Source organism: Oryx dammah, unplaced genomic scaffold, assembly GCF_014754425.2.
Source record: "Oryx dammah isolate SB20612 unplaced genomic scaffold, SCBI_Odam_1.1 HiC_scaffold_23, whole genome shotgun sequence".
NCBI classification, from domain to species: Eukaryota; Metazoa; Chordata; class Mammalia; order Artiodactyla; family Bovidae; genus Oryx; species Oryx dammah.
Window position 1 is genome coordinate 64,935,623 of NW_024070207.1, and position 21,621 is coordinate 64,957,243.

The 21,621-nt window shown below is 36.3% G+C and overlaps 1 protein-coding gene across 1 annotated transcript in view; it reads left to right on the top strand.

Annotated features, from left to right (window-relative positions):
* Positions 1 to 21,621, top strand: part of BRWD3 (bromodomain and WD repeat domain containing 3) — a 155,668-nt gene that overhangs the window by 12,809 nt on the left and 121,238 nt on the right. Inside the window, exons 5-6 of the mRNA XM_040265636.1 lie at positions 600 to 750; positions 2,412 to 2,510. Coding sequence (XP_040121570.1) covers positions 600 to 750; positions 2,412 to 2,510 — 250 coding nt within the window. The remainder of the gene's footprint in view (positions 1 to 599; positions 751 to 2,411; positions 2,511 to 21,621) is intronic.

Sequence of the window (21,621 nt, forward strand, 5' to 3'; positions counted from 1 at the left end):
TATTTTATTTATTTATTTATTTTAAAATATAAATTTATTTATTTTAATTGGAGGTTAATTACTTTACAATATTGTATTGGTTTTGCCATACATCAACATGAATCTGCCACAGGTATACACATGTTCCCCATCCTGAACCCCACTCCCTCCTTCCCCACCCCCAACCCCTGTACCATCCCTCTGGGTCATCCCAGTGCACCAGCCCCAAGCATCCCGTATCATGCATCGAACCTGGACTGGTGATTCGTTTCATATATGATATTATACATGTTTCAATGCCATTCTCCCAAATCATCTCACCCTCTCCCTCTCCTACAGAGTCCAAAAGACTGTTCTATACATCTGTGTCTCTTTTGCTGTCTCGCATACAGGGTTATCGTTACCATCTTTCTAAATTTCATATATATATGTTAGTATACCATATTGGTATTTTTCTTTCTGGCTTAGTTCACTCTGTATAATAGGCTCCAGTTTCATCCACCTCATTAGAACTGATTCAAATGAATTCTTTTTAATGGCTGAGTTTGTTCCATGTTGGAGCAGGTTGGTAATGTTTTTAAAACAAATTTGTTTTCCTGTATTTTATTTATGCTTTTTAGGTGGCAGCCAATGCACACATTCCTCCAGACTACCTCCTTAAAATTTGTGAGCGGATTGGTCCCTTACTAGATAAGGAGATCCCTCAGAGTGTTCCTGGGGTACAGACATTACTTGGTGTTGGTCGGCAGTCTCTGTTAAGGGATGCCAAAGGTAAGATTTTTATAGTTTTTAGAGAAATAAATATTTTTTATGTGAATGAAATGTACCCAGGCTTTTCTAAATACTAATTTTATTCTAGCGTTTCTTATCTTGCCAATCTTGTTTTTATTTTCCTAGTGTACAAGTAAATTTCTAGAGGCCTAAATGGAGCCCTTTTCTGTAAAACAGTGAATACTGTAGAGGTAAAGAATAGAAAATCTCTTTGTAATCCTGTGGAATAGAGATCTCAAAAGATCACTGCTCTAATTAGTACAGTATCAATATGTAAAATATTCTTTCATTACATTTTGATGTTCTTAATCTTTGACTCTTGATATTCTAATCACAAGGGGTATTTCATAACAGGTAAATTTATGATCTGTCAAGATGTTTATATTTAAAGATATTTAAATAAAAGTATCAATGCATCATTTTTCAATAACAGTTTTACTCCAATGTTTTTCAGTCTTTAACAGATTTTCCCCAAAGTTGTTTTCTTAATTTATAAATTGATTTATGGCTGCACTGGGTCTTTGTTGCTGTGTGCAGGCTTTCTCTAGTTGCAGTGAACAGGGGCTCCTCTTTAGTTTTGGTGCTTGGGCTTCTTATTACAGTGGCTTCTCTTGTTGCGGAGCACAGGCTCTAGGCTCTAGGCTCTAGGACTTCAGTAGCTGTGACATGTGAGCTCAGTAGTTGTGGTACACAGGCTCAGTTGCCCTATGGCATGTGGAATCTTCCTGGATCAGGGATCGAATCTGTGTCCCCTGCATTGGCAGATGGATTCTTAACCACTGGACTACCAGGGAAGTCCTCCCCAAAGTTTTACATGGAACCCCAGTATGTAAATTATATAGATAGAATTTTCTGAACATAAAAATGTGTAATTAGATGTTAAGGATGCCTTAGTGAATTAAATATTTCAGGTCTATCTAGCAACCAATTTATTTCTGTTTTGCTTTTTTAGCAAATGTTTTTAAAAATCCTAATTCACAAAGATAAATAAATGGTTGCATAAATGATACCAGTTTTTTATTATCTCATTTTATAATTTAAGGAAATTCTTCAATTCAGTTAGTTTGACATCTTTTGGGAGATTAGTAGAATACTTTTGTTTCAAAGTTGAATTATTAGGACTATTTCATATTTGCTTGAATTTTGACGTAAACATTAAAGACAAAAACACAACTATTTTTACTCAGTTTTCATCTGATACATAGTGTTGTTACCTGTTACAGTACTGGCAGTCACTCCATAACATGAGCATACACAAAGTATAAATTTCTGAACTTTACCTGGCGTACTTGTGCTGTATTCATTTCCTTGCTTATACAGTTTTATATGAGTAGACATGTGTAAGCCTAAAGATCCAGAAGGAGACCAATATAAACTTAAAACCTTATTAATCCATGACATATTTACAGATGATTCAAATATATGTATAGTAAGAGCTTTGATTCTAGATCAGCACAAAGAATAAAATATCCTGATGATAACATGAAGGCATTGGTGTTTGTTTACCTGTCATAATATAGATTGTAGCATGTTTAAACATATATATGTTATTTTCTTATTGTGGTTTTAATAGTAATGAAATTGAAAATAGACATTTGCCTCTGAGGTGCAGTTTAAAAAATATTCTATGCCTTGACTAACGTTTGAATCTTTCTGTATAGACTGTAAGAGTACACTATGGAATGGCTCTGCTTTTGCAGCTCTACATAGAGGCAGACCTCCAGAACTACCTGTAAATTATGTGAAACCTCCAAATGTGGGTGAGTAATGTCCATGTGAGTTATAAACACAGTCTTGATTTGTTCCTTCCTGAACTCATTATAAAGCCAAAAATAGGTACCAGAATTAAATTTGAAATGTAAATGAACTGCTTACATTTTGAGGTGTTTCATGGTTGGTCCAGAATTTTTTTTAAAGCATTTTTACTTAAAGCAAATATAATCATAGTTTTGTGAAAGGTGACTTTTTAAAATTCATTTTCTTTCTTCCCCTCCCCCCCATCATCCTCCCTTCTTTTTTCCCTCCTCTCCCCTCTCCCTCCCCTCCCTCTTAAGACCCCTCCTTTTTCTCTCCTCTCCCCTTCCCCTCCCTATCCCCCTTCCTCCTCTCCCCTCTCTGCCTCTCCCATCCTCCCCTCCCCCTTCCACTTCTCTCCTCTCCTGTCTTTTTCTTTCTTCTTAGCAGAAGCATTTCCTTTTTTATATACTCAGGTATTTTTAGCCATATGGAAGTGTATTTACATATTTCTGTGCCAAGCTCAAAGATTTTATGGGAACTATATAAACACAGATTTTAGAAGGAAATAAAAATACGTTTTTCTTATATCTGCTTGCCAAACTTATAATGATGTAATAAGTTTTATCTTTATTAGAAGAAAGAAATATCACCCTTCCCATATGTAGTTTACTGAAATTCATATGTCCTTTTCATATTATCCTGGGTCATCTCTGGCCAAAATATTGTAAAGAAATGCTAGTAGTGTTTCCTGAGAAGATCTAGCTAACAAAACCATTTATACTAACGTTAATTCTTGCAAAGACTGTGTAGAACCAAGCAGATAGATGAGTAACTGCCACTCTTCCTGTTTTCTCAGTCTTCTGAAAAATTAAATTACTTTATTTAGTGCCTAGTGCCTAGAGAGTATGCCTTAAATTCAAATTGAAAAATAAGAATACATAATTAGCTTATAGAATTTATTTACCCAAAGAGGTTAAATAAATCTAGACTAGAAATAATTTTTAAAATATTTAGATGAAGTCATTGATAAAAGATTCATAAGCATTATTAAGGTAATTTTGGATTCTTTGATCTATATTGCCAACAGTACTCTTTGATAGCCTGGGTTTTACCAGAAAAAGTAGACTACTAGGTTCGGTCTAATTTGACATGGTGTTTTTAACACTTTTTTTCATTTTCCGGGGTAGTTTGTTCACCATCCAGAATTTTCTGGTGTTCACTTTTCCCTTAAGCTTTATTGATAGTTAATTGATTGAATAAATTGAGATAGCTTTTATTATTCATGTATTATGTTCAGATGATATAATAGTTTTAGCCACACTATCAATATTGTTTATATGCTTTATGCTTCCTTCAGTGGTCACATGTGAAGTCCTGAAGAGCAGTCTTTAGAGTATTAGGTTTTCAATATTTCTTTATTATTTTTTTTCTTTTAAAAAATTCTAATACTGCACATATGCATTTGAACTTTTGTTGTTGTTTTACACTAATTACATTGATTTAATCACTTTGTTATTCATAATGTTAATTGCTTAGGAATTTTAGTGTCCCTGTCATTGATGCTTTCACATTCTTAAATTCGCCATGTTATTTGGGGAGGAGCCATTAGAATAGAGATAGTTCAAATATGATATGTTTTCATGTAGTATGTACTAGTCAAGATACTTAAGTTCAACATATTTAGAATTCAGAACCTGATAAAAACTCAAGGGAGTTGACTAGGAAAGTAAATAAGATGAATAGGAGATCTTTTAAAATTTGTCCTTTGAAATAGTTTTCTCATGGTGGGGTATAGTTTTCCATAGCTACTTTTAAATCAGTTAGTTTTATAGTTCCCCCATGTAAATAAAGCTTAATCATGAAAGTAAGTCTTAAAGGTTTTATAAAAGAATCTTAGCATGAGAAAGATCTTTTATTAATATTATTTCTTATCTTGGTCAAGAAAATGTGAAAAACACTGAGTTTAAAAAATATATGGGAAAAAATGACTACATGTAGGACTGCTCATATACTAAAATGCATTGTGAATCATCTTTGGGAGAACATTATCTAAGTAATTTGACAGTGGAAATCATTTTCCCTGTAACATTCTGAAAGTTTCCTGGTAACAAATTTGGGAAACTGGGTTGTAAACCCCTATTTACAGAAGAAAAATCCATAGCCCAGAGAAATATGTGGCTGGCATACATTACACTGCTTGTCTTTCGTTTATTTCTGAACCATTTCATGGGGCGTTCCCTGACAGTCCAGTGGTCAGGACTTTGTGCTGTCACTGCCAAGGTCCTGGTACAATCCCAGCCCAAAAAACAAACCAGAACCAACAGATGTTACCAATACTTTGTAATAGATCTACACTTACAGCACTCAGAAGATTGAGAATTAGCCACATTACTTTTATTTTTTTTTTCAAGTCAAGTACATTACGGTCTATGTATGATTCACATAAAAAAGTTCTCCCCTTTTTTTCTTTTAGTTCCTGCCATGAGGCTTGTGGAATCTTAGTTCCACAACCAGGGATTGAACCTGGCTGGCAGTGAAAGTTGAGTCCTAACCACTGGACCACCAGGGAATTCCCAAGTTCTGCCTTTTTAAATGTGCAGTTCAATGAGTTTTGACAAATGTATACATTTATATAACCACCACTAGCACAATACAAATATGGAACATTTGTATCACTCCTTAAATTTCTTTCGTGCCTCCTTAGAGTCAGTCCCTATTCCTCAATACCTAGAAACCACTAATCTCTATCACTGTACTTTTGCCTAATTTAGAATGTCATCTTAATGCAGTTATACAGTATGTAGCCTTTTGTGCTTGTTTGATTTCACTTAGACCGAATTCTTCTGATTCATGCATATCATTTCACCAAGTTGTATTCTGTTGTATGGATATACTACAGTCTGTTTGTTCATTCATCAGTTGATGGACGTTTGGGTTCCGTATTTTGGCTGTTATAAATAAAGGCCTATAAATATACTTGTACACGTTGTTGCATGAACATCTATTTTCATTTTTCTGGGTAAATAGCTAGGTAGTGGATTATTGGATCATATGGTAAGTGCATGTTTAACTTTAAGACACTGTCAATTTATTTCAAAAGTAGCTATCTCATTCTGTGTTCTACTAGCAAGGTATAATTTTAGAATTAGAGTATCAATTTCTATTAAAAAAAGTGACGTAGATTTTGTTTGGGATTACTTTGAAGCTATAGATGAATTTTGGGAAAATTAATATCTTAGCAACATTGAGCCTTCAATTCCAGGAACATAGTATAATTCTCCATTTATTTAGATTTTTTTAAATTTCTCACAGCAATGTTTTGTGATGAAATTTTTCGCTAAGAACTTCCTGGGTTTCTGATGATATTCTAAATTCTATATTTTAAATTTTCAGTTTTCAGTAAATAGAAAATATACATATATGTGTATATATATCACTAAATCTACAATTCCACTAACTACATCAAATAGCCTCTGTTTTTTTGAGATTCTTTGGGATTCTCTACATGGATGATCATGTTGTCTGCAAGTAAAAACAGGTTTAATTTATCCTTTCTAATCTTGTTTGCTTTATAGTGGTTTTTTTTTTTTTTTTTGGCATTGAACTGCTAGTACCTGAAGTACACTGGTGAATTGAGGTGATGAAACTGGATGTCCTTGCCTTGTTGCTGATCTTATAGGGAAAGTGGGCAATCTCACCATTAAGTATGATTATAGATGTTCTTTATCAAGTTGAGAATGTTCCCTTCTATTCCAACTTTCTTTAGAATTTTTATTGTAAATAGATATGTCCCATATTTACAATTTTATTCAGTAATGGTAGAATTTTACTAGTCATTTCTTGGCACTCATTTTAACTGACCTTTTATGTAGAATAGTGCTATCCAATAGAACTTTCAGTGATAATGGAGATGTTCTATCCTGTGACATCTGAAACAGTAGCCACTAGTCACATGTGGCTATTGTATCTGAGGTCTAAGTTTTTCTTTTTAATTTTAGTTATTTTTTTGGCAGGCTTTTCTCTAGTTGCAGTGTGCAGCCTTCTCATTGCAGTGGCTTCTCTTGTTGTGGAGCACAAGCTCAGTAGTTATAGCACATGGGCTTAGTTGCTCTGCAGCATGTGGGATCTTCCTGGGCCAGGTATAGAACCAGTGTCCCCTGCATTAGAAAGAGAATTTTTTACCACTGTACCACCAGGAAAGCCCCTAAGTTTTTAATTTTGTGAAATTTTAAGTAATTTGATGTTCTGTAAGCACATATAGCTAATGGAGAGTGCATATCTAGACCTATGTGGGAACCAGTAAGCAGCCTTCTGGATAGGTGCATAATTTGTTAATAATCTATTGACTAATATTCACTCTACATACTTAACCTGGAGTGTTTCCAATTTTTGTACTTAGAAGCTGACTTTAACTTTTCCTATTATGAATTTACTAATTCACTTCAAAAATCACATTGTGCCACTTTTTTTTTTTTCCAATCAGAGTTTTACAGTTGTCTTTGGCCAAATCCAAGAAATTTTGACCTTATCTGGACTCTCTACTATATTGGATTATGTATTCAAATGTTTCCATCTTCTGTGTAGTTAGCAACAATATTTAGTAATTTAATGAAATGGAGGGGAGGGAGCATGGAATGAAATTTGGGAGTTACTTCCCACATACTCTTCAGGCTAACAACTGTAGTACTTTAAATGTATGTGACTTAAGTGTACCAGGAGTAAATTTCCAAATTCCTTTAGGGCAGGGACAGTGCCTATATTTACATTATTATAGGTCTAAGCTCTAGTCTTTCTACCTCATTAGCTGTATGCTTAACTAATCAAGTTGGTTTTGCTTTGTGTCAAATTAAATCAGAGGAAGAAACTTGAACTGAATTAAAAATAGTATTTTTTCATATTCTCTGTCTTAATCTTTTTTAACCTTTTTTTAAAATTGAAGTATAGTTAATTTATAATGTTGTGTTAGTTTCAGGTGTGTAGCAAAGTGATTCAGTTATATGTATATGTATCTACTTCTCAGATTCTTTTCCATTATAGGTTAAGATACTGAATATAGTTCCCTGTGCTATACAGTATGTCCTTATTTAATCTATTTTATAAATAGCAGTGTATATAGGTTAATCCCAATCTCCTAATTTTTCTCCCTTCCTGTCCACTATCCCTTTAAGTATTCGTAAGTTTCCTATGTCTGTGAGTCCTTTGTTGTTCAAAACAGTATTAATACCTAATGCCACTCAAAGAAATCTTGGGGCATATGTAATTAATATTTCTAGTATTGTTTGAGATCTTGTACTCTAGTCACTATGTATTTTTACTTCTTTATCCCTTTAAAAATTAGTAGTTGTCTTGAAACTGTGTAGTGGTCACACTAAAATTTGAAAATATAATTTCACACAAACACAAATCTGCTATGAGCTAGTTTTTCAGTACAGAAATAATTTTAAAAATCTGTTTCACGTCTGTTCAAAATGGATATTTGGAAGAACTAGTATTATAGTTATTACCCATCATGGTAAAGATTTCAGAAATTGTCCTAATTATCACATTCTGAACAGTTTTCATAAAATTATAGAAATGGCAGCAAGATAGCTTGTTCATTTTAGTTTGTGGCTTAATGTAATACCCAAGGAACAAATGTACATTCTTGTATTTCTAAACTGAGTGAAGAGTATGATGTAGTAACACTCTAAACCTTTTTTTGTTTTACCCCTTTTATCTTTAGTACAGTTGACATATAGCAATGTCCTATAATTTGCATAGTAGGCCTGTAATTTATACCTTGCACAGCTCAGGAGACTTATATTAACTCTATAGACAAATTAATATTTATTTGTTTTCATAAGCTTCCATTTAGCATTGATTGGCTCTTGACTTATTGGCCATTGTATGGTTATATGTCACACTTAAAGCCAGAATTCACTTGGAGGTGGGAAATCTGCTTCGTGTTAATATGTAAATATAAATTGAAAGAAAGGAGTCTAATTTATGCCTTATTTGGCTGAGGTGACAGGGTTTCTGCCAGGAATATTTCTCATCCTTCCTCTGATTTTATGTAGTTTTTATCTCTTGCCCGTGGATCACTCTTCGGCTAGGCCTTGCTGTTTGTTGCTTGCTTCCCTCCACTTCACCTTCCTCCTTTTTGTGCTTGATAATTGTGCATGAAGCAAGTTGCTTCTAAAGTTATTACCTTTTTTTTAATATCTGGAGAGGAGCAAGGGATTCTTGTCACACCTGCAAGTGATTAGAAGTGGAATATAAACTCAGTCTTTTTGTATGTTCTACATTGTGAGTCCTCGCTAAATATTAAATGAATGGAAGTGCTATAATTGCTGTTACATGGAAATGGAAGCATCCCTTTTAAAGGCATTATTATGGTTTTTTTATAGCTTGTGTGAGTTTCTAGCCGCTCGTATCCATTTCTGGAATCAATGTTGTATTAATATTAGGGCAAATAATTTTATTTGTTTATTTGAAGGAAAATAGATTTTATTGTCTTAGTATGATCATGTAAAGTATAATGAAAAAAGAGTTTGTTTAATTTTGTTATGGACAGTTTTTTCCTTTCTTTATCATTCTTTGTCATTTCTTTAGCATTTTCTTTCAACATAATCAAAGTATTCTAAAAGGATCTTTTAGTACTTGTTATATACATTTTACTCAGTACTTTATAGAAATAGAATTTTATATTTATAGTTCACAAAGGGAAGCTGGAAACAGTTATAGATTCGTTTAGTTGGAAGAAAAGGCAGTCTAAAACGTCTGTGTATAATAACCAAATCAAACGAAATGGTTTAGAAGAATATAGTAAAATGAAGATTTAGAACTTTGCAGAAAGGCTGAATGGAATTAGAAATACTGTTTCTTTGCCATATCTTAATATTATCTAGCAATAAGACATTCAATGACAATTAATACCAATAGCCTTAGGACTTACTAGTTTTATTTAAATTGTACTGTGGATGGGTGTTAAGGGGGTGGGAATGGCATCAGCCTTAAAGACGGTAAAGCTGTTACTCTATGTGATTAAGGTTTCAGAGACCTAATTTGATTCATAGTAGCATCAAATCCATGAAAGAAATAGTTCTGTTTTGCTTCTACTACAGTTTTCAGATTTTATTAAAATTCATTTTTCTTTTTTTTTTTCTGGCTTCTTTTGAGACTTTATGTTAATTTGCTTCCCAGTTGGTTCTAGTGGTAAAGAACCCACCAGCCAATGCAGGAGACCTAAGAGGCATGGATTCGATCTTTGGGTTGGGAAGATACTCGAGAGGAGGTCATGCAACCCACTTCAGTGTTCTTGCCTGGAGAATTCCATGGACAGAGGAGCCTGAGAGGCTACAGTCCATAGGGTCAACAAAAGAGTTGTACTCTACTGAAGTGACTTAGCAGGCACTCATGCATGCAGAGCTATTTTGGGAAGTCCCAAACCAAGCTTCACACAGAAAACACTACTAGTCATTTTAAATCTTGAGTTGACACTGAATTTCATGAGTCAATTTCCAATGTTCTTTTTTTATGTATACATTTTAAAATTATTTATCTATTTTGATTGTGCTGGGTCTCTGTTGCTGTGTGTGGCTTTCTCTAGTTGCAAGGAGTAGGGGCTACTCTTCATTGTAGTGCATCGACTTTTCATTGCAGTGGCTTCTCTTGTTGTGAAAGACAGGCTCTAAGCACATGGGCTTCAGTGGTTGCAGCTCTCAGGTCCCTAGAGAGCACAGGCTTCAGTACCTGTGGCACTTGGGTGGTTCACGGGCTCTAGAGTTTTGTGGGCTTAGTAGTTTTGGCACAGTTGTTCTGTGGCATGTGGGATCTTCCTTCCTGGTCCTGAGATCAAACCCATGTCACCTGCACTGGCAGGTGGATTCTTATCCATTGTATAACCACGGAAGTCTGATGTTTCTGACAGAGTATTTTCTTGGTTTGTTATAGTCCTCTCTGTTTATAGTAGCTGATTGATATGTTGAACTACATGTTAACCAATCAGAAAGTGGTATATATGCTATTATTCTATTTTCTAATTAAAATTAAAATATATAACTATAAATGTTAATCATGTGACTTTTTTTGTAAAAGAGAAAAGACTAATCCAAGAATATTTTAGCCCTGTTTAAATAAGGCTTGTTTTCTGAAAAACTGTATTTGAAGATGTTGTTGATGGGTGTAGTATAAGGAGCCTGATCTGTGAACAATAATCTTTTCTACCTTGTGTGTATAAAGCCTTAAGTCTTTTATTTGCTTAGCAGTTATTGGCTGAGCCTGTTACTGTTTTGATTGTCTTAAGCTTTTGCTGAAAGCAGGCTTCTCTCTGTTTCATCCTCTACCCTACCCCCATGTTCCTGAGGTTTGTCTTTGAGGTAGATGTATAACTACTATTTCCTAGAAGGTCACAACTTTGCTTTACTGTTACAGAGTTGTTTTACTGGATTTTAAAACATTTCTTCTTGATGCTATAGGCATCATATTCAGTTCAGTTCAGTCGCTCAGTCGTGTCTGACTCTTTGCGACCCCATGAATCGCAGCACGGCAGGCCTCCCTGTCCATCACCAACTCCTGGAGTTCACCCAAACTCATATCCATTGAGTCGGTGATGCCATCCAGCCATCTCATCTTCTGTTGTCCCCTTCTTCTCCTGCCCCCCAGTCCCTCCCAGCATCAGAGTCTTTTCCAATGAGTCAACTCTTTGCATGAGGTGGCCAAAGTATTGGAGTTTCAGCTTTAGCATCAGTCCTTCCAAAGAACACCCAGGACTGATCTCCATTAGAATGGACTAGTTGGATCTCCTTGCAGTCCAAGGGACTCTCAAGAGTCTTCTCCAACACCACAGTTCAAAAGCATCAATTCTTCAGTGCTCAGTTTTCTTCACAGTCCAACTCTCACATCCATACATGACCACTGGAAAAACCATAGCCTTGACTAGATGGGCCTTTGTTGGCAAAGAAATGTCTCTGCTTTTGAGTATGCTATCTAGGTTGGTCATAACTTTCCTTCCAAGGAATAAGCGTCTTTTAATTTCATGGCTGCAGTCACCATCTGCAGTGATTTTGGAGCCCAAGAAAATAAAGTCTGACACTGTTTCCACTGTTTCCCCATCTATTTCCCATGAAGTGATGGGACCGGATGCCATGATCTTAGTTTTCTGAATGTTGAGCTTTAAGCCAACTTTTTCACTCTCCTCTTTCCCTTTCATCAAGAGGCTTTTTAGTTCCTCTTCACTTTCTGTCATAAGAGTGGTGTCATCTGCATATCTGAGGTTATAGATATATCTCCTGGCGATCTTGATTCCAGCTTGTGCTTCTTCCAGGCCAGTGTTTCTCATGATGTACTGTGCATATAAGTTAAATAAGCAGGACATCGTATTAGAGTCTGCTATCTCGAACTTGATGCCAAGTTGAAGATACAGTGTTTTTTTCTAGCAGATATAGTAGTTACCGGGCTTCCCAGGTGGCCCTCGTGGTAAAGGATCTGCCTGCCAATGCAGGAGATGTATGAGACATGGGTTTGATTCCTGGGTCGGGAAGATCCTGGAGGAGAACGTGGCACCTCACACCAGTGTTGTTGCCTGGAGAAGTCCATGGACAGAGGAGCCTGGCAGGCTACAGTCCATAGGATCGCACACAGTAGTTACCTGGTTTTGGTTAAACATTATTATCTGTTAGCACCACTGATATTTCCTGTGATATAAGGAGTAGAATTCAGTGTGTTGCTCATCTTTATTGGAAGTGAAGTTTCTTGTGCTTAATGATTTTCAGGTTTAGGTTCATGAATTTTTTGTTTTGGAGTGGAGAGGGCTTTTGTCAGTACTAAACTGCTGAATGTGTAGGGTAATTAAAATAACTTACCTTGTTAAGGTCTCATTAGATGGAACAAGCCTGTAGTCTGACAAAGTCAGATTTATTGACTCATAGGGAGGGAGTGTACTCCTGAGGGACCATGGAAGGCCTTTGGACAAGAGGGAAGAGGGAAGTGTCTTTTGTGAATTTTGGCTTACCACTGAAGAATTCTGAGGTCAATCTGAAGGAAGCCAGGATTAGTTCTGGATTGGTGGCTGCTTCTGAGGCAAATTGAAAGAAGTGGGGATTAACTAGGGGTTGGGTGCTGTCATGAAACAGGGAAGTATAGGAATTTGGTATCTTGTTCCAGTAAGAAATGAAAATACCAAAGTGAGGATGGGGGCATCATTGGTAAGAAAGCAGTAATCACCCAAAGAAGGGGTCATTATGATAGTTTACAACTGCTGCATGACCTTGGGAGGAACAGTGTTTCCTGTTAACTTTGCAGCTGGCTTTATCTGTGTCTCTCTTCACAGCCTGATTAATTGCAGAGCTGCTTTTTTCTTTTTCAGCCCTAGCTGATAGTTTACTCTTTCAGGCCCAAATAGATTTTGATTCTTTCAACATTTGTTCTTATAAGTCTTTTAGAAACACATGGTCAGCATACAACAACTTGTTATTTTGTTTAAGGGCTTCTCATAGTGGCTCAGATAGTAAAGAATCTGCTTACAATGCAGGAAACCTGGGTTTGATCCCTAGATTGGGAAGATCCCCTGGAGAAGGGAATGACAACCCACTCCAGTATTCTTGCCTGGAGAATTACATGGACAGAGGAGTCTGGTGGGCTATAGTCCATGGGGTTGCAAAGAGTTGGACATGACTGAGCAAGCAACAAAGGCTTTTCTGGATGTTCTTGTTTGTTGAATTGGCAATCCTTTGTTTAGCCTAGAAATATTTTCTAACACCAGTTCAATGTTCCATACCAATGTAAAATAATTTTAAAACAGATTTTTCTCCAATGTAAATAGAGAATGAGTGGAGTAGAAGAGTGGTCTAACAACTCTGATGTGGCCATTTCAAAATACTCTTTGGATCTTGGTAAACTTTCCAGTAAAACCCAATTTAATAGATACCAGAATCCCTGCTGATTTTGTTCAGTGTCTTGCAGGTAGAGGGAATATTGAAGAATATAATATAGAATTTTTGATGTTAAAATTATTTCCTATTTCAGGATTATATTAGTTTGTATTTCCTATAATGTCATTAAATAAACAGCATTGAAGTGTAAGAAGACTATTGAACTAGAATCAAGAGACCTGGATTGAACCAAGGGTCTGCCATGTATTGATGTTAGGCAAGACACAGTTCCTTTGGGCTTGAATTTCCTCATTTACGGATTGAACAAAATGCTTGCCTTCACATCTCATAGAATTACTGTGAACTCAAACGAGATGTCTGTAGAATTACTTTATAAGCTTTAAAATGTTATGCAAATATAACATGTAATTAAGATTTTGGGTCATGTGTGTGTGCTCAGTTGTTTGCTGCTGCTGCTGCTAAGTCGCTTCAGTCATGTCCGACTCTGAGCAACCCCATAGACAGCAGCCCACTAAGTTCCTTTGTCTCTGGGATTCTCCAGGCAAGAATACTGAGAGTGGGTTGCCATTTCCTTCTCCAGGCTCAGTTGCTTAGTTGTGTCCAGTCCTTTGTAACCCCATAGACTGCAGCCCACCAGGTTCCTCTGCCTATGGAATTTTGCAGGAAAGGGTACTAGAGTGGGTTGCCATTTGTGACTCCATGGGATCTTCCTGACCCAGGAATTGAACCCCTGCATTGGCAGGTGGATTCTTTACCACTGAGTCACTGGGGAAACCCATGATATTGGGTCACAGATGCTGATAATAATGTTGATAATGATAATAGTGACTCAAAGATTAAAGATCTAGTATTCAGGTTATCATCACAAAAAGAATATCTAGTTCACGTGCAGCTGTAGTGGGGTGTTTTTTTAGTATCTAAACGTAAGTTTCAGAATCTGTTCTTTGTCTTCAAATCCAGTGCCCTTTCCACAAAAGTCTCAGCCAAGTAAGTAATATATATTTCCTAGTTGCCATAATAGAACCCTTTGTAAGAGCTTAGGGTTTGTGGTGGGAGGTGAAACTGGAAAGGGAGGTTTGTTGTTGTTTAGTCAGTAAATTGTGTTTGACTTTTTTGCGACCCCATGGACTGTAACCTGCCAGTCTCCTCTGTCCCTGGGATTTCCCAGGCAAGAATACTGGAGTGGGTTGCCATTTCCTTCTCTAGAGGATCTTTCTGACCCAGGGATTGAACCTGCATCTCCTGCTTGACAGGCAGATTCTTTACCACTAAGCCATCTGGTGAGCCAAAGTGAGATTAGGACCCAAATATTCTGAACTGTCCATGTCAGGAGTCAGCAAAATTTTTGGATAAAAGGGCTAGTCTAATTTTTTGGCTTTCTGGTTCATATAAAATTACTTGACTCTGTGGTAGTATAAAAACAGCTCTAGATAATATGTAAATGAATGAGCATGGTGGTGGGCTGAATTTGGCCTACTGACTCTAGTTTGCCAACCCCTGTTCTAAAATTATGAATTTAGATTTTATCTTATAGGTACTGAGGAAATATTGGATACTTTTGAATGGGAAAATTATATGATTGAATTTTTTATTTTGAAAAGATAACTCAGGTGACAGAGGCAGTGTATAGGGTAAATTGGAGAAGAGAGAGACTGGAGGAGGCAGGCTGGAAAATCAGAGAAGGCTGTTAGTATAGATGTAGACAGAAGATGATGAGTGTGAGGGCAGTAGCAATAGAAATTGACATTAACAAATTGATTCAAGCAAAATTTTTGAGGTGAGATGAATAATACAGTTTGATTGGATATGGGGCATAAAGGAGAAGAGTAAAAAAAAATATCAGTAAGAAAATTGAGGAGAAGGAGAATATAGAAAACTTATAATAAAAGAATAGTGAACTTGATTTGGAAACTCACCATCTGTGGTACACCTTTAGGTAGAAGGGAAGGATGTCTATTAGGTAGAAAATGTGGTCCTGGAGCTAAGGTGAAAGATAATGTTCCAGGTAAAGATTTCACAGTAATTAGTATGTGAGTAGGTAAGATTGCAGGGACAGCATGAAAACAGAGAAGAAAGCCCAGGATAAAGTTTGAATGAACTGTAAGCATTTCATCAAGAGTGAGTTGGAGTAGAAAAAAGCAATATAAGAAAGTAAAAAGCCAAGGTTTAGAGAGGCAGGGGGACAATCAGAAATGATATTTTGGAAGTCATAATAAAAGGATTATAGATTTGATCAATATTCCTTATAAAATTTGCTTTTGCTATTAAATTTATCTTCTCAATGGTTTAGAAGGTTTAACACTAGAAACAATTTTTATTCAATTCAGCAAACACTTGAACACCAAATTGATACAAAACCTTTTCTAAGTGTTCAGGGCAGCACTTGCTTTCAAGGATTTGAATCTTTGGGAAAGTTTAGACAGATGCTGGAGTATGATTATAGTACAAGGCATTGTCTCAGTCCGTTTAGACTGCTATAACAAAATAGTATGCTGCTGCTGCTGCTAAGTCGCTTTAGTCGTGTCCCACTCTGTGTGACCCCATAGATGGCAGCCCACCAGGCTCCGCCGTCCCTGGGATTCTCCAGGCAAGAACACTGGAGTGGGTTGCCATTTCCTTCTCCAATGCATGAAAGTGAAAAGTGAAAGTGAAGTTGCTCAGTCGTGCCCGACTCTTAGTGACCCCATAGACTGCAGCCTACCAGGCTCCTTCATCCATGGGATTTTCCAGGCAAGAGTACTGGAGTGGGTTGCCATTGCCTTCTCTGAAACAGAATAGTATAGACAAAGTTATTTATAAACAACTTTTATTTCTGACTGTTCTGGAGTTTGAGAAGTCTAAAATTAGGCTCTAGCAGATTTAGTGTCTGATTAGGACCAGTTTTCTGGTTCATAGATATCTCACATGGAGGAGGGAGCAAGGGAACTTTCTTAGGCTTCTTTTATAAGGCCACTAATTTACTTCCCTGAAGGTTTCACATCCATTGTTCAGTCACTAAGTCATGTCCGACTCTTTGTGACTCCATGAACTGCAGCACACCAGGCTTCTCTGTCCTTCACTGTCTCCTGGAGTTTGCTCAAACTCATGCCCATTGAGTTGGGGATGCCATCCAACCATCTCATCCTATGTCACCTCCCTCTCCTCCTGTCCTCAGTCTTTCCCAGCATCAGGCTCTTTTCCATTGAATTGGCTCTTCACATCAGGTGGCCAAAATATTGGAATTTCAGCTTCAGTATCAGTCCTTCCAATGAATATTCAGGATTGATTTCCTTTAGGATTGACTGGTTTGATCTCTTTGCTGTCCAAGGGACTGTCAGAAAAGTTCAGTCTAAAGCAGACACAGACTAACTGATTTAAGGGAAATACAATAATGAACATTAAGGAAGAAGAGATGGAACTGATTAAGGGAAATAAGGAAAGATATTAAGGAATAAGTGATCTTTGAAATGAACTTTGAAGAATAAATTATAACTGAAAGAGAGGAACCTTCCAGGTGAGAGTGTATCTGCATAGGACAGAAAAAAAGGCTTGTCTGATTTTAAATGGAAAATTTATACCTTGGAGTAGTGTGAATTATGGTTGGATATTTTGGGAAAGATGGGACTGGATTAATTAAACAAATATTTGAGTATTTTTCGCCTCCAAGGGACTGAGCTGAATAGACGTTAATCTTTGTCCTTAAAGTGCTGGTAATTAATCTTAGATCAGAGATGTACACAAATAACTAATATTAGGACTACGATAACTGAAGCTGGAGAGTTTACTTTTGGTTGAAGTGGTTGAAAATATATTTCATGAAAGAGAATGGTTTTAGGTTGTCCCTGCAAGGATAAGGATCTTGACAAGCTGAAATGGCTGAAGTTTGGTATAAGACTAAGGGAATAGCATAAGCAAAGGTGCTGGGTTGGAAAACTTGGAAAAGTTTAGGTTTGAAGTTGAGGTGAAAGTTAATTTTTTTAAATCAATAGATGTCTAGTTGTTCCAGTACCATTTATTTAAAATTATATCCTCTTCCATTGCATTTGATTAGTACTTTTTAAAAACATCAGTTAAAAATATTTGTGTGAATCTACTTCTTGGTCCTCTATTCTGTTCCATTGACCTGTGTATTTAATTCTTTACCAGTACTATATTGTTTTGATTACTGTAGTTACATAGTAAGCCTTAATATTGGAAAGAGTAATGCCTCCCACTTTACTATTTTTTGAGAGTGTTTTCAGCATGCTAGGGCCTTCTAGGGCCAGCCAGTGCCATTCCATATAAATTTTAGGACAAGGATATTAATGTCTGTAAAAGCCTTTGGAAAGGAATTGCAGGAAGCCTTTGGAAAGAAATTACAGTAAGAGCTTACTTAATTGCAGTAAGATCATTTTGAGGGAATTGATGTTTACTTTGTGGAAACTTCCAGTCCATGAACATGGTATGTCTCTATTGAGATGTCCTTTGATTTCTTTTATCAGAATTTTCTAATTACAGCATACAGATATACATGTTAAGTATATATCTAAGTATTTTTTGAGTGATCAAAAATGGTATTGTATTTTAAATTTTGGTTTCTGCATATTCATTATTAGTGTGTAGAAATGCATTTGATTTGTGTATGTGTATCTTCTTCCTATGACCTTGCTGAGTCCACCTATTTCTAGGAGTTTTCAATGTCTTTTTAAACATATTCTATCTTGCTTTCTTATACTATAGTTTTGGGATTGGGTGATTTGGCAGATCTTATTATGTTCTGTACTCTGCATATAAGTTAAATAAGCAGGGTGACAATATACAGCCTTGATGTACTCCTTTTCCTATTTGGAACCAGTCTGTTGTTCTATGTTCAGTTCTAACTGTTGCTTCCTGACCTGCATGTAGGTTTTTCAAGAGGCAGGTCAGGTGGTCTGGTATTCCCATCTCTTTCAGAATTTTGCACAGTTTATTGTGATCCACACAGTCAAAGGCTTTGGCACAGTCAATAAAGCAGAAATAGATGTTTTTCTGGAACTCTCTTGCTTTTTCCATGATCCAGCGGATGTTGTCAATTTGATCTCTGGTTCTTCTGCCTTTTCTAAAACCAGCTTGAACATCTGGAAGTTCACGGTTCACGAATTACTGAAGCCTGGCTTGGAGAATTTTGAGCATTACTTTACTAGCGTGTGAGATGAGTGCAATTGTGTGGTAGTTTGAGCATTCTTTGGCATTGCCTTTCTTTGGGATTGGAATGAAAACTGACCGTTTCCAGTCCTGCAGCCACTGCTGAGTTTTCCAAATTTGCTGGCATATTGAGTGCAGCACTTTCACAGCAGCATCTTTCAGGATTTGAAATAGCTCAACTGAAATGCCATCACCTCCACTAGCTTTGTTTGTAGTGATGCTTTCTAAGGCCCACTTGGCTTCACATTCCAGGATGTCTGGCTCTAGGTGAGTGATCATACCGTCGTGATTATCTTGGTTGTGAAGATCTTTTTTGTACCGTTCTTCTGTGTATTCTTGCCACCTCTTCTTAATATCTTCTGCTTCTGTTAGGTCCATACCATTTCTGTCTTTTATCGAGCCCCTAGTCAAGGCTATGGTTTTTCCAGTGGTCATGTGTGGATGTGAGAGTTGGACTGTGAAGAAAGCTGAGCGCCGAAGAAGTGGTGCTAGAGAAGTCTCTTGAGAGTCCCTTGGACTGCAAGGAGATCCAACCAGTCCATTCTAAAGGACATCAGCCCTGGGTGTTCATTGGAAGGAATGATGCTAAAGCTGAAACTCCAGTACTTTGGCCACTTCATGCGAAGAGTTGACTCATTGGAAAAGACTCTGATGCTGGGAGGGATTGGGGGCAGGAGGAAAAGGGGACGATAGAGGATGAGATGGCTGGATGGCATCACTGACGCCATGGACGTGAGTTTGAGTGAACTCTGGGAGTTGGTGATGGACAGGGAGGCCTGGCATGCTGTGATTCATGGGGTCACAAAGAGTTGGACACGACTGAGCAACTGAACTGAACTGATTATGTTCTGAGTTGGTTTGGGCTAGAAGTTAAGGTTTGTGGTGAAACCTATTATAGTCATTGTAGCATACTTTACCTATTGGGTCAAATGCTAATTTTAAAAAGTTTTTTCTTTTCTTCAGAAGAGCTATTATAGAATATTGGTTAAGAGATCACCCTCTGAGATCAGACTGAATCTTGTCTGTATTGCTTACTAGCTTGGGACCTGAGAGAAGTTGTTTAACCCCTTTATGCCTCAGCTTCCATGTCTTAAAAAGGGGATATTAATAGTAATCATGGGGTTAAATACGTTAAAAATATAATGTAGATGTGCTAAAAAATTCACTTCACTTAATTTTCAAGATAAGTGGTATTATGCTTATAGATTTTATAGGTAAGGAAGAAGAAAGGCCACTTGTTCTTTTCTCAATACTGTGTTACCTTTTTACTCCATCATTCTGCCAATATAGGGGGAATTAGCAGAACCCATTGTGCCAAAACCTGTTGAGCTACATGCCTGGCTCTTTGATTTTCCCTAGGATTACTGATGTATATATCCGTACCCCTGCTCTCCTTGCCCGTCAGACACACGTCCTCATTGTTTATCATTTTGTATTGAATAGTGACTTGGTACCCAAAAAAACAAGGAGATGAGTTCACTGCTTTGATCATCAATATCTTTTATTTGGTGGGAGATAAGTATTGCTGGTATGTTTAAACTTAAAGCACTAACTGAAGAGGCAGCTATCATATAAGAAGAAAGAACATTGGACCCAAGATCAAGAACCCTCCTTCTCTGTTTCTTATCACCTGTATGACTTTGGAAAACTTGCTTCACCAACCTGAATCACAGTTTATTTATATGTAAAATGAGTGGTTGGACTAAAAATTAATCTTTATAAAGTCCTTTCAAGCTCTGGCAAAATTCTATAATGTACACTAGTTCAAAGAGAGAAAGGTAGAGCATGGTTGCTTGTAGATTACTTTCTAGGGCCTCAGAAATGGTGATTAGCCTCTCAGAATCTTCACTAGTGTTGGTTTGCATTTTCCCTTTTTATTTTTGACAGATACATATTGTATAAATTTAAGTTGTACAACATAGTGTTTTGATATATGTCTGTGATGTGAAATGATTACCACATTTGTGTGTGTGATGAGAACACTTAAGATCCACTTTCTTACCAAATTTCAAGTATATACTAGATTATTATTGTTAATTATTGTCACAAGCTATATATTAGCTATATATTAGATCTCCAGAATTTTTTTCATCTTAAAACTGAATGTTTGTACTCCTATCTCCTTTTCTGTCTCCCTCAAGCCTCTGGAAGCTACCATTCTACTTTATTGTTAGTATGAATTCAATATTTTTTAAAAAGATTCTATGTATGAGTGAACACATGTAATATTTATCTTTTTCTGGCTAATTTCATTTAGCATAATGTCCACCAGATTCATCCATGTTGTCATAGATGGCAGGTTTGCATTTTCTCATTGCAAAAGGCAGCTGTTTTCCCTATCTCCTGCATTTCCTATATCGAGAATTAAAGAGCACAAAGGTCAGTTACTTTTTAAATATAAATCTCAATGAAAAATTTCATAAGACAGAAAATGATTACAAATATTAAATTTCTAATTGTACCTCTGGGCAAATGTTTCTTCATATGGTTGAATCAAATGCTTATTTGAGCCTATGCTTTTTACAAAAATGGACATTTTAATGCACATTTTAAAAATTGAAGTAATTTGTTGCACATATAGTGTAAATTTAAGGATTGCAACATGTTGATTTGATACATTTACATATTGTAATATGATGTCCATTGTAGTGATAGTTAATACCTCTATCACATTACATCATTATCATTTTATTTTAGCAATTGGAATAGTTAAGTTTTAGTCTTTTAGCACATTTGATGATTATAAATTAATTGTTGTCCATATTCACTGTACTGTGCATTATGCCACCCCTAGGACTTATTTACTACTTGTTAGAAGTATATACCCTTAAATATCTGTCCTATTCCCCTAGTCCCCAGCCCCTGATAACCACTATTTTACTGTCTTTATGAATTTGGTTTTCTTTAGATTCCACTTATAAATGATATTGCATAGTACTTATCTTTCTCTGTCTGAGTTATCACACTTTTATTAAAGTCTTCAAGGTCTATATGTGTTGTCACAAATGGCAAGAAGTCCTTCTTTATCATGGCTGAATAATATTCCATTCTGTATATATTTATATACCATTACTTCTTTATCCATTTGTCTGTTGATAGGTAGGTACATAGATTGTTTCCA